Source organism: Lepidochelys kempii, chromosome 16, assembly GCF_965140285.1.
Source record: "Lepidochelys kempii isolate rLepKem1 chromosome 16, rLepKem1.hap1, whole genome shotgun sequence".
NCBI classification, from domain to species: Eukaryota; Metazoa; Chordata; order Testudines; family Cheloniidae; genus Lepidochelys; species Lepidochelys kempii.
The window spans coordinates 17,252,062-17,265,829 of NC_136395.1; the positions used below are offsets into that span (position 1 = coordinate 17,252,062).

Sequence of the window (13,768 nt, forward strand, 5' to 3'; positions counted from 1 at the left end):
GACGGACAATGCTCGATCCATAACATGATCACTGGTCTGAAAGACAGTCAAAAAGCTCCTGAGGAAGAAATTGTAGCCTGATAAACTTGAAAACCTGCTTAGAGTGCATGGTCCCACTGTCCAGGAAAGCCTAGAGCTGCTGGGGTCAGTGGGTATTTGGTTACCATGTGCTGTGCCCCTTCAGGCCGTCCCTTCCTGGTTGCACATGAGAAAGATGGGCTGATAACGTGGTCCTCTTTGGTGAAGGACATAGATTCAGTGTGAGCCCTGTCACACGTGGGCAGTGCTTTAAGGTGAAGTGGTGAGGTGTGCCCTGCATTGCTTTTCAATTCCTCATGGGAAACAAGAAACGTGGCAACTGCCTGGAGCCATGAAGGGTGTCACCTTCTGTGTCAGGTGAGCTGCTGATGGCCACTGCTCTGGGACGAGGAGGAGGAGATCATGTTGGCTACAAGACACAGAGGTTTATAGCTCCCTCCGTCCATAGTGAACCTTACAGTGAGCGTTCCTTGCCGGGCACTGCCCAGCCATTCGGACAACTGGCCTTCACCCTGGCTTAGTGTATTTGCAAGTACAACTCCTCTCTCACTGAAGGAGGTTTTTAAAGTCACATTTTCACCTGCCTCACTGTTCCTCGCTATCTGAGCAAGGGGAGAGATTCCCTTCCTCGCATAGCTCCCAGCTGCAACACTGTTCCCCACCCCAGCACGGCTTGCTCAGGCTTGAGCAGTAAACGGAGACCCAGTTGCATTTCGTTGTTGCTGCTGCTGTGCTTTTCAGGAGCTGATTATGGGCAGATTTCTGAGGAGACGTGGATTTACTTGAACACGCTGTATGGAGGAGGGCCGGAGATCCCTGTCCGCCAGAACGTCGCACAGGTGCAGGAACTGGAGAGCCTGCACGGGGAACAGAAGATAGAGGCCGAGACACGGGCTGTGTGAGCCGCGCTGCACCAAGCGGTAGAGGTATGCGATTGCAGCCCTGTGTGTCTGGAAAAGCGGGGGATCGTTGGACTGAAGAACAAGGGACATAGTCCACCTCAGAGAACTAGAGAGGAGATTTTCCTTCTGGGGGTGGAGGTGCCCCCAGGGGCATAAGCTTGCTCCATTGTCCTTGTATAACAATGTAAAACCTCATGCAGACTCTAGGCTTGGCTATAAGGATGCGGCTGGTCAGAAGAAACATACCATAACCCAGCTCCTGCACACCCTCCGTGCATAAGGCTGTGGTGGGGAGACTGTCTCCAAACAAAACTTCCGTGGAAAGAAGTTTGGCCTGAACCTCCCGCTGCTTTGGCTGCTCTCAAGAGTAACCCAAGTCTGCCTTCGGTGAGTTGAATCTCTGCTCCTTTGCAGGTGGCGCTTGGCCCTAACTTCGCTCCTCCGGAGCAGTTCTGAGCACTTTTTTTGGAAGTCAAATGTATAAAGAAGAGACATTGTTTTGTTCACAGTGAGTAACGTTGCGCCTAGAGAAACCCGAGCTTGTTTGAAGCTGGTTAAAGCCACAAGGGCTTGTAGCCTTTGTTTTGTTCTGCTGGTGCACAAGTGACAAGCGTCCTCCACGATTTGCTCTTGTTCTAGTTCTTGCAGCCCCAATTACAGCAGAGAGACCATTTCTCGTCCACTGTCAGCCATGTGTTTGTGACCCCATGCTGCCTGCATCTGCGTTCAGCGGTTCTGCGTGTTCTTGGTGAAGAAGGTGGGAAGTCGAGTAGCAGCTCCACACTGGCTTCCCACTGTGCTATTTCCATTTGTGCTAGTTCCCGGTAGCCTTGTAGCTGTGGACAAGTACCAGGCATGCAGGGCTCTGTTACGAGTTGCTTAAAATCAAAGGTGTTAACCAGTCAGACTCCATTCGAGTGGTGGAGGCTGGACAGAGGTCAGTTCTGCAGCAAGCGCCAAGGGTCTTGGTTTGGCCTAGATTATGTTCCCCTGCCTCTGTTTCATAGCTACAGAATGTAACATCTCCATATTCTGCTCTCCAAACACTGCTGCCCGGCCCAGCCCTGCACCCATGGGCCTGAGGAGAGGGGAAGGGCCTATTAGGAGTGAGGGAGAACCTCTAAGCCAAGCCATTCACTTGCAAGAAGCCTGGTGTTAACCCACCTGTGCCAAAATGTCCGTCTTTTGACTTACACTAAATCTTTTCCAGTCCCACTGGGGAAGGCGCCTGGCTGAACAGTCCCCAGCTGTGTGGGTGACCTCACTGAACCAAGCTGCCTGCAAACGAGCATCCAGACTCCCACATGCAATGCAGTGCTGAGCTTGCTCTAGCTTTCTAGGGCAGATCTTGTTTGGTATGTACAGTGGCTCATTTAATGAATGGGAATACCTTGCACCCCAACCTCCTGCTGCTAATTCAGCCGCCAAGCAATGGGGTGGGATGGAGGGGCAGGGGGCGGGATGAACGGAGAATGGCAAGCACCATTTTTCATGTCTAAGCTGCTTTTCAAAATGACTGATCTGGATTTAGCAGTTGGCCCCACTGTAAATCAGTCAGGTGGCTGCAAAATCCAGCATGGCTCTGGGAAGGGCTCTGCAAGCCCTTGAGTGAGACACACCGAGTGTAGGGCAGAACGAGGCTGGCGTGGCTTATCTGGCCAGCTCGAGTGTGCCTGGACCAGCCTCGCAGGGTGTCTCGGAGGAGAGCCACGCTGCATGGTCACAGTGGCGCTGGTGGTGGGAACAGAATGAATTCACCTCATCAGCCCAGGTCCAGCGTCTGACTGTGGCCTTGGGAAGCCCAAACACTCCTAGCATAAAAGATGAACAAAGGTGGAAGGGGGCTGCTGTTTGTCTCACTGCAGGGAAGTGAAACTAGGTGGGGGGAGGGAGTTCCCGAAAGGGGGCCTTCACAGGTTTTTAGACCAAATGTTTGCTGCAAACAGCAAGTTCTTGTTTAAAAATATTTTTTCCTGTAACTGGTTTAATGTGTTTCTTTTACTGTCTTGGTTACCTGGATCCTTGTCTATACCCAGCCAGGCAGCAGAGGGGGTCAGAGAACGAGCCATTGTTGGATGTCTCAGTGTTTTAAGCTGTTTTTTGTTAGCTGCTGCAGCCAGCATTGAATCTATTGTGGAGCCTCTAGGGCTGCATGTTGTATCTTGTGTCTGTGTTGTCTAAAGGATGCTGTACAGATTGTAATTACACTCCCGTGCTCAAGTATTACACTTTGTGCTGAGGCTGTGTTACAATAAATACACGTGCATTCAACAAGTTGCATGACTGCTGCCTATGCGTGCATGAGGCCTGTCTAAGTTGTACACAGCTGATGGTGGTGGTGAGAGTCCAGGTTTCCTGCTGCCAAGGGTCCCTGCCTTGACAAACGCTTCTAAACACCAGCTGGCTTTAGCAGTGTGATCCACTGAATTGTGATGGCACTTGGATTCTGTCATCTACCAGAATGCTCTTTAGTGGTACTTATTCAAGCAAGGGCACTTGTGTCTTTCAGACTAACTTGGAACTGCTTCTCAGAAAGGCTCTGTGTATTAATGATCTCTCTTTCATGCACCAGTGCACTAAAATAGATCAGGAACACATTCTCAGCTACTGGCTTCTTTCTTGGACAGTCTCATTAGCTGGATCTCTGCTGTCCTATTGGCAGGACAGTGCGTTCCCTGTTCATAATTGCTAAGGGAGTGCTTGCAGAAACTAGCACTGCCCGGTGAGTTGATTCCCATTTTGGAGCTAGGGATACAGCTTGGGTGGCTGACCTACCATTGTGAAGTGCTTAGAGAGCTGTGGCTGAGAAGCAGAATATAAGTGCACCGTGCTCTAAAACACTCCCAGCAGTGCGGGTATAAAGTGAGAGAGAGTGGTCCCAGGACTGCACAGCAGGCCAAGTATTACTCCTTCCAGCCTTTAGACTGAGCACAGAGGGTTCTGTAGAAATGGATCATCTTTTGGAGAAATGCTGTTAACTCTCATTCTGCCCATGTGCTACACCCAGTACAGAGTGGAGCTTTGTCTCCTTGAGCACTACAAAATTCATGTTTAAATTTAAACTCGTAATCCTACAGAACTGCGGAGGGTATTTTCTGGAGTAAAGAGGTGGCGACTGACCCATTGGAGCTGGTGGTATACAGGCTGAGGCTGAAAACACTGTACAGCTGCCTTGCCACTGTGAAACGTTTGTTTTCAGTTGTGCTCTGCTTGGTATGGCCGCACAGTATTAGAAACAGTTCCAAACAAACTCCAGACTGCTCCTTAGAGCCTTCTAGTGCTGGAAAGATCATTACATGAGACTGTACAGAGTAAACTGTAAGTGTCCCAGCAGCAGCATTCTGGAAGCCTGCAGACATTGCTTTACTACTGATAGAAGGGAGCATTTCACAGCCTGAAATATTTAGGAGGAAAATGCTTCTGCAGTTGAAGTAGGCACAAAACTGTAGCTACTTGAAACAAACTGTACAGTACTGGCCAATCCTGGGCTGTAAATGTGACACACAGATAAATACCCTAGGAGTTAATCTTGGCAGATATGAATGTGAATTGCACGCCAGTAATGCCAAATAGTCTCATCCTATAGAGAACGGGGCTGTATCTTCTGAGTTAGATTCTTCTTGGCTGGGCTCACACAGTGCTACAGAGGAGAGGGAGTGCAAGGGTGGCTTTATCATCTTTGTGCTCTTTCAATTGAGCTTGTTTCCTGGCATCAATTAGAGGAGCCTAAAATTGCACTAAATTTCACCAGCTGCCAGTGGCTCCAAGAATTGATAATGGCAGCTGGGGATCTAGCACCATGAAGAGAAGGCTGGAGCTCGTCCCTCCTGCAGATGGTAGCTATAGGGGTTGCATAATTACCGCTCTTTGTGACTGGAGAGCTCTACCCTGGGATAATCCTCCTTCCCACCTCTGTGTTGGCGGCACGGTGCGGCACAGCCGCCTGGATCTAGTCTACATAAGCATTGTGGTACCACCAGCCTGTGTCTGCTCGTCTTAGCGGTAAACTTGAATGGCTCAAATATGTTGTTTTCACTTTAGAGTAGCACTAATCAAAAGTAAAACTGCTGAACTTGCTTGAGCCAGAAGTGTCCTAATAACTGGATCTAGTGTGTAGTTGGTAAGGAAAAAACACAGCTTTTTGTCTTCCAACTCTCACCCACCCTTCCAAAACTCATAACCAGAAAATGAACTTTGTTCTGTAGTTGCTAACATTACTAGACAGTTTGTGACCTTCTAAAAGATGTAATCAGGATGTATTTCCCTTTCTTGTGATTAGATTGTTTCTAGACAAACATCTCCATTGTTGCGTGAACAAAACCCTTACACTTCCTACTTACAACAAAACTCAAAGCTACATTGTGCAGCCATCCTTGACTTTAGATCTGGTGTGTGATCAAAGTTCTGATACTCTTGTAGCAGATATCTGAAAAATTATTGGGCCAAAGCCGTCACTGCTACCAGTAGCAGAGCTGGCTTGGGAGCTGTTCTTCAGCGTGACACGGTTTGTCCATTTGATCCAAACCACCTCTGACTTTCCTCATGGCCAGTTCCCCCTTTTGTTAGACAGTCTTCCCCGTTTTTTCCTGCTATCCAATTCAGTGCAGCCTGCACAAGGTGAGGGTAAAGAGAAGGCTCTGTTCATTTACTGTATGGACTAACAGCCCTTCCATTAAAAGCTCTCCAGTCAGCTGATATGTTTCTTCTTTCCTGGCTCTTACCCACGTGTATTAAACAGGGTAACAAACCCATCCTCTCTGCTGCTAAGTGGCAAGGCTTTCTAGAGGCAGTTTTTAGCCCATCATTAGCAGCTGCAACGCCTCCCCTACACACACACTCCCTGTCCAATGCCTCCCTGATGCTATTCAGCCTATGAAAATAAAAGAGGATCTTTAAATGTGTGACTATTGTTTATTGCTCTGCTTGTAGCTTGGCTTGAGCTCTGTGCCTTTTCAGGTCCTCACTATGACCCTTGCTCCATTTCTCTAATAATGAAAAGGAGGACTTGTGGCACCTTAGAGACTAACCAATTTATTTGAGCAGAGCTTTCGTGAGCTACAGCTCACTTCATCGGATGCATGCCGTGGAAACTGCAGCAGACTTTATTTATACACAGAGAATATGAAAAAATACCTCCTCCCACCCCACTGTCCTGCTGGTAATAGCTTATCTAAAGTGATCATCGGGTGGGCCATTTCCAGCACAAATCCAGGTTTTCTCACCCTCCACCCCCCCACACAAATTCACTCTCCTGCTGGTGAGAGGAGGAGAGTGAATTTGTGTGGGGGGGTGAAGGGTGAGAAAACCTGGATTTGTGCTGGAAATGGCCCACCCGATGATCACTTTAGATAAGCTATTACCAGCAGGACAGTGGGGTGGGAGGAGGTATTTTTTCATATTCTCTGTGTATAAATAAAGTCTGCTGCATTTTCCACGGCATGCATCCGATGAAGTGAGCTGTAGCTCACGAAAGCTCTGCTCAAATAAATTGGTTAGTCTCTAAGGTGCCACAAGTACTCCTTTTCTTTTTGCGAATACAGACTAACACGGCTGTTACTCTGAAACCTGTCATCTAATAATGAAAGAAAACAAAGGTGCAGCTCTGACCATTCCTTCCTGCTGCCTTCCACATTCCTGTCTGTAAGAACAGCGGCTGTAGTTTTATGGTCTCTTGTTGACGGCACCTGACCCTATCTACTGGATGATGATAATAAATAAATATCACTGACCTCTGGTTGGCCAGGGCTCCTTGGTGCTGCTGACAAACAAAAACAGCTGAACTTCTAAAAGTAACAGAGGAGTCCAGCTGTAAATAAAGGTCTGGACTCTTAAAAAAATAAGTCAACAGCTGGCTGCGTTGGGCAGATGCTATTACTCCCTCCTCCGTTTGCAACGATGAGCCCGATGCTGCTACTCAGCTTCGCTCTGCATGTGAGCTATGTAATAGCAAAGCTCCTTGGCTCCTGGAGGAGGTTGATTTCAGGGCACAGGGGCGAGTGGCAGCGGTAACGGAAAGCCTGCAAGGAGCTACTCAGTTTTATGGTGAATGATGCAGTGAGCAGTAGTAGATTCAAGTTATGAAGAGGAAACAGGAGCAAAGGATGTTTCAGGCTGGTATCCTCAAGCCAAGGAAAATCTTAAAGTAGACAACTTGATCCGGGCTACAGCTGAAAGGCCACTAGCGTTTCAAAGTCAGCTGGGGTGGCCTGTATAGCCCAACCTTTAATTCACCAGCAGATGGCAGCATTCACAATTGCCAGAAATACTGCTGCTTTACATCAGGCATAAATATTTGCTACCACATAGTTGGGGGAGATTTCTTCTCTCTCTATTCAGGGGCTAGTCATCCCTGCTCTTACATTCCCTGTACAGAGACCTAGCATGCACTGCCCTGTGTTTTGTACAGTAACAGAGGTTAACATCTTAAATTCAAGGCTGTTTCTCTGAAGCAGTGATAGAGAAACTACTTGCAGAAGGGGGAACCAGCAGTCCAGATGCTAGAAGATCATGTTCTAGTTACCAGCAGCTGAGCTCATCTTCAAAAAGAAGTTAAGAGGGTGGAGTGATCCTACCTTGAACACATTATTGCTGTTTCCACTAGCTCCTTCCATACAAAAGTCATTAAAATGTGAAGTTTGTAAATCAAGAGCTGGTTTGTACTCATGCACCCTTAACTCTGCCCCTTATGTGTATTCATTACAAGACCATCTTCATGTCAGCACAGGCCCCTCTTCCGTATTCAGTGTGACTCATGAATGTGCAGTTAGTGCAGCAGCTTTATTTTTATTTTTTATCCTCACATACTGGCCTCCCTTGTCTTCTCTACTGTGTACCGTGCAAGCTCTGAATTCAGTGAGGCAGGGGCCCTGTGGACTCCTGCCACTTAACACCTCACCTCCATCTCATCCATTATACCCCATTCAAATTCTAGAGTGAATAAGGCAGCACCTTTCTGGACCCAGCTTTATTTACCATCCAACCTGTGCATGGAATGAGGCCAGGGCTTTTATGGGGAAAAATACGCTCTGCTTGTGTAAATGAAGCATGCACAGCAATGTAGCTGCACAAGTGGGCAGAGTTAAAGATGCACAGGCAGTGTAGAAATATACAGATTTTTGAGTCACTTTGCAGCCATAACAGGCTTAATGGTTTTTGGATGGAATTTCGTTGTTTTTAAAAGGAAAATGATCAAAAATTCCACCATGTTACGGATTGTACCGTACACAAAGAGGCAAGGGCAGCTGGGGCCTGAGATTGGATTCCTGCTTGCTTCCACTTACACCAGTCCAATTTCTATCCCATAAATACTCACATCATAAAACTTATTCCACTCACCCTTCTTTCCCACATGTGCAAATTCAGCGCTGAGAGGTCCTCCATTCAGTGGCAATGTCCATACAGTTACAGATGCACAGGCTATGGCAGCAGAGCAGTGACAAGTTTAGTTCTGTTCTATATAAACTAGTGTTCACGTGCAAAGTACCTTATCCAGACCTTCAAAGCAGTTAAATCAACCAGACTTTTCACTGGGCCGCTGAAAGGCACAGCTATGCCTCAGTGCCTATGGGCCAGATTTCTAAAGGTATTCGGGCATGGTCACACCTAACTGCTTCAGGAGTTGAAATTTTGGAAATGAGATGTAGGCTCCTAAATCAGGTAGGTATTGCAAGGCTCAGTGTAGCCATACCTCATACCTTTAAACATCTGTCCCTGTCGAATTTCAAGTATGATGGGATAGCTTAATTTTGCCAATTAATTGATCTTTGACTATTAGCGGTAAATACGCCCAATGACCTGTAATGGATGCTAGATAGGGTGGGATCTGAGTTACTCCAGATAATTCTTTCCTGGGTGTCTGGCTGGTGAGTCTTGCCCACATGCTCAGGGTTTAGCTGATGGCCATACTTGGGGTCAGGAAGGAATTTTCTTCCAGGGCAGATTGGCAAGAGGCCCTGGGGGTTTTTCGCCTTCCTCTGTAGCGTGGGGCACAGGTCACTTCCTGGAGGATTCTCTGCACCTTGAAGTCTTTAAACCACGATTTGAGGACTTCAGTAGCTCAGACATAGGTCAGGGGTTTGTTCCAGGAATGGGTGGGTGAGATTCTGTGGCCTGCGTTGTGCAGGTCAGACTAGACGATCATAATGGTCCCTGCTGACCTTAAAGTCTATGAGTCTATGAAGTTCTCAGCATCTGCCACTTAAAAAAAAAAAAAAAAAAAGGAGGTATGCAAACAAACATTTTTCCGACCAGCATAACTGTAGTTTTCCTCTTCTCAAATGACTGAACGGTTTCTGCAAGCTTCCCAAAATCCCCATTCTAAGACTGATAGCTATACAAATTCCAGCCCAAAAGGTAAAAGTTTGACAAAGTATCAGCTTCTCCAACTGACCCACTGGAGAGAAAACATTTAAGCCATCTTCATCCTAGGCAATGTTCTTCCTGCTGTCAGCACAATTAAATGCCAAATGGTGCCTAAACCCCCCCGTGTGATGTAAAAATTCAAGTACCATGAGTAAAAGTGTTCCTTCACCATCCCACGGATTACAGCAACTAGACACAAACATCACACTCAAACAGATTTGTTTCTCCTCATTTGCCAAGACATGTTGCCGTTGAATATAAAAATTAGAAAGCATCCAGCAATTCACTGAGAATGCAGAGGAAGAAGAAATAGGCAGAGTTCCAAGCTTGTGATTTATATTTGGTTACACTGCGAAGTAACACAGAGTGGAGTTCCCATCTGCAGGTGTATGTGGTAATGGCAGATGTGTCACTACAGATAGAATAGCCCGGCCAATTATAGCAGCAGTGAGTGGCCAGGTGGGTATGGACCCTTTTTTGTGAAACAATTAGGACAGCTTTGCTTGCATCCCCTACATGATTAAGAGGGTTAAATGAAATAGCATGTCTGGAATTAAAGGTTTATTTAAATATGTAGATGAGTTTTCATTCATGGTTACAAGGTCAATATTCGCTTTCCAATGGAAGCACTTTATTTGCTTGAATTCTGTCTCCAGAAATGAATGGGCAACACCAGAACCTTTTACATTGGCAAGGAAATCACAACACTGAGATGCCACCAAGAGCTAGAATTCAGTGCGCAAACACATACGCACAGACACACACACACACAAATTAAAAAAGTGCTCAGCATCATGTTAAAATATAATTTGGCTTCTTTTAAGTCTTTTGACACTTCAAGCAGGAAAAAAAAAGAATCAATATGCATCAAACCAAAAAGAACTTTTGAAAAATACTCAGCATTAAACACAACTTTCAGTATCAGTGGATATGTTTCTTTTCTTCTGTATTTACAGATGTTAAGAAAGGGCATTAGAAACGCTTTTGCTGGGGACAACGGTGAGATTCCATTTCATAGAGTGTTCAATCACACTTTTTCTGTGTGAGCTTAGTAAATTCAAGCAAAGTTTTTATAAACCAGTCATATGTTTAGCAAGACAAGGTGGGTGAGGTAATAGCTTTTATGGGACGGACAAGCTTTCAAGCTTACATGGAGCTTTTGTTCACCCACCTATGTCTAATATCCTGGGACCAACACAGCTACAACAACACTATATAAGTCATATGTTTAGTCTGTCTCAGTTGTTTGTTTTTAAAGTTAAACTCTATCCCTTACCTACTTCTAATGCTGAATACACACAGCAGAAGAAAGATCTAAACTATAGTACCTGACTGGTGGTAATTGTTTCCTTCTCATCAGATCATAGAATATCAGGGTTGGAAGGGACCTCAGGAGGTCATCTAGTCCAACCCCCTGCTCAAAGCAGGACCAATCCCCAATTTTTGCCCCAGATCCCTAAATGGCCCCCTACAAGGATTGAACTCACAACCCTGGGTTTAGCAGGTTTAAGGTCCAAACTTTCTGAAATGGGGCAGCAGGTTTATAAAAACTCCACAGATAGTCTTCTAATATATCCCTTTCAAAGAAAATCAGTTGGCATGGGCAAAGCTAACGCTCCTTCTAAAGCACTATGTAGCAACACTGACATTGGAATAGTTTAAATGTTCCACAGAGGCCGACAATAATATACTGTCCACCTAGATTAAATATATAAAAGAAAACTCTCTCATTTTTACATAGATGGCACAAAAAAGGGTGAAAGTCAGCTGATCTAGCTGCTGATTCAACAGTGCATCAGACACACAGGAATAAATACTGCAGCTAAAAATATTTGTAGATATTTGCACGCCTGTTGGCTGCTTAACCATTTAGACCCCGATAGGAGATATGCTGATCTTGAAAATGCAACAGAATCCTCACACACGTACGTCACAGTTCTGCATATAAAGTTATAAGAGCAAACTGTGTACGTGGTGGATTTTATTCTGGTATCGAAGGCGTGTGGATCTAAAGAGCTAAGCAAAGGCAGTAACAGCGGTGGTATGGATGGCAGTTTAGCTGATTTTGACCCTTCAGACTGTGATAACAGATTGCAGCTGAAGGGCTTCAGAGGTTTCTGAGTTTGTACCATCTGCTTAGACAATGCAGCCTCCTGATCTATGTTAACTTGATTCCAAAAAAAAGTGTCTTCTTGCTTGCTGAGGCTTATAGTTATTAAGCATGATGAAGCATTAACAACTGTAGAAGTGAAGGACTCTCTGCTATTAAAAATATAAGTTTTTTTTATTATTATTTTAAGAGGGACCAAGTTGTGAACACAACATTTAACTACCTTAAAGACAACGACCTCATCCTAAGATGGGAAGAGCTAGGTGATACCCTACATAAAGGGTGAACAATTCCTGGATGCTATATTTTAATATTGTCCCTGCCCACAAGGACAGGGGACAGCATTACAACACGCACAGGCCTGCCTGCAAACCAAAACTGACAGGCTCATTTTAGAGCCACTAGCCATGATGGCATCCATTTGAATTCTCTCTTATTCTGGGCCTTTTACAAAAAATCCAGGATATTTCTAAAGAGCTGGGGATTTTCCCCAACTACTCAGACAGGCCTTGGAAAGCTATTCTTATTACTCACTGGCTGCTGTTAGACAAGGTTTGAGGAGATATATGATTACTGCACTAGCCTAGTAATGTGAAGATTTTGGGAGGAGAAGCGCGAGAATTTCATAGTTTTAGGAGCTTAGAAAGCAATCTAACCCCTCTCTAGGGAGTTTAGCTCCAGATCACTTGATATTTGGAAGCAGCATAACTTCCTTTGCACTAGATTGGGGACAAGGTACAGCACTGCCATCAAAATGTTTCTCCTTTAAATAAGATCACAGGACAACAGGATGGTTGATACTTGAAGATGGATAAGTCCAAATTCCTGTCTGAAATGCCTGAGCAAAGGTCCAGTCTGTGGCAAGAGGGAGGAGGGGAGGGAAATGCAGGGGGGTTGTTTTTTTTTAAATGCAATTTCTGCTGTTCAAACACACTGATGAGAGTGCACAGGAGCTCATGCAAAAGGAGAAGGCAGGTCTGAAATGCTAAAAAACTGGAAAGAGATTAAGAACAATGAGCTGCAAAGTGATGTGACCCTTAGGAAGGTATGCGCAGGCAAGGCGACAGGGCGAGCATGCAGGCTGAAACAAGATTCAAATGGAGGTCTTGGTGATGGGGGAAAGGTGGCTTCAAACCAAAATGCCTTTGTGTGTGTTTGTGTGTGAAAGTGAGCCGGAAAGCAAGCATACATTCACGAGTTGCTAGGCTGGCAGGACACAGCAAAGCCAATGGGGATTGAACTCTTTGAGGAAGCACCAGCCATTTTTAAAAAGTAAAAAAGCTGATTGACATTTGGGACCTTTCGGGGAAGGTGTAATATTGAATAATGGGTGTGTAAAATTTAACAATCAAATTCAGGGGTCAGTCCAGCTGCTGTCATATTGTTCCTGTAACTGGCTTTCCACTTGTATGTACCTCTTTCCCTAGCTGTCTGATGAGCCTACCTGCAGGATTAGCGCTAAAGGCACCATGTGAAATGCTGATGGACCAGTGCATACAGTCAGATGGACTGAGGGCCACAGGAGGATAGAATCCCAACTGGCACATGCATGGGATTCTCTGGTTACCCTTTGCATCCAAGTGCAGCCAGCCATTTCGGTCTGGTTGTGGGGAAGGTGGTGGTGGGGTGGGTGGGGTTTGTTGTTTATGCTCTACAGAAGAGCAATGCCCAGTTGGCAGAACAATGGGGAATGTCAATAAGTTAGTCTGAGCCACAAGTAACATGCCATAAAAAAGAGCAAGCGGCTGAGTAATGTTGGGATGGAATTTAGATTTCAGTTTTTTCAAGTGCTACCTCCAGACCAGACCAGGAGTCTGTTTATATGGGTGAATTTTAACTGTCTGCAGGGTAAACAGACCATTTGTTTCTCCTTCTGTGACAAGCTCGCCCCAGGTTCTTGCACCAGCACAAACACCTTTAGGAATCTAAAACATAAGAGACAAAAAGAAAGAGACTTGGGTTAGAAAGAGGCAGGAGGAAGGGCTCGCCTGAGTGTGGCACTGCTTGGGGGAGGTTAAAGGGGAAAGACAGCACCACGAGCATTTATCAGACTGCATCATGAAAGGGTTAAGAGCAGTTCTAAGTCAGGGATTCCCTTTGGCCAGAAGCAACCCTCCTTGTTCAGGGTCAGCCACCATGAAGTGTATTTTCTCCTTGAAAATGAAAGTAACTTGGCCCCCGGTGATCCCCACCCTCAGGCAAGAGCTTCACCTTGAGCACAGCTCTCCTCTGGTGACCATGCAGGGTGCAAAATTCAAGAATGGTTCCCCACCAGTGGGAATCTGAATTGTTTACACCAGATGAAACAATTAGCTTCTTGTATCTGCAGGGAACCAGTGGGTGGATTTGGTCAGAC

The 13,768-nt window shown here is 45.7% G+C and overlaps 1 protein-coding gene across 14 annotated transcripts in view; it reads left to right on the forward strand.

The window, feature by feature from the left end:
- USP20 (ubiquitin specific peptidase 20) overlaps nt 1-13,768 on the forward strand; it is a 110,722-nt gene that overhangs the window by 34,730 nt on the left and 62,224 nt on the right. For 11 of the 14 annotated variants that reach the window (XM_073313769.2, XM_073313775.2, XM_073313768.2 and 8 more), the window contains one exon: nt 781-3,215. The exons of 1 other annotated variant lie outside the window; for it this stretch is intronic. In XM_073313769.2, the coding sequence (XP_073169870.1) occupies nt 781-941 (161 nt within the window). In that variant the 3' untranslated portion in view covers nt 942-3,215. Of the gene's footprint in view, nt 1-780; nt 3,216-13,768 lie in introns of those variants that run through there. 2 more of the 14 variants (XR_012155207.2, XM_073313776.2) reach the window with 2 other exon arrangements.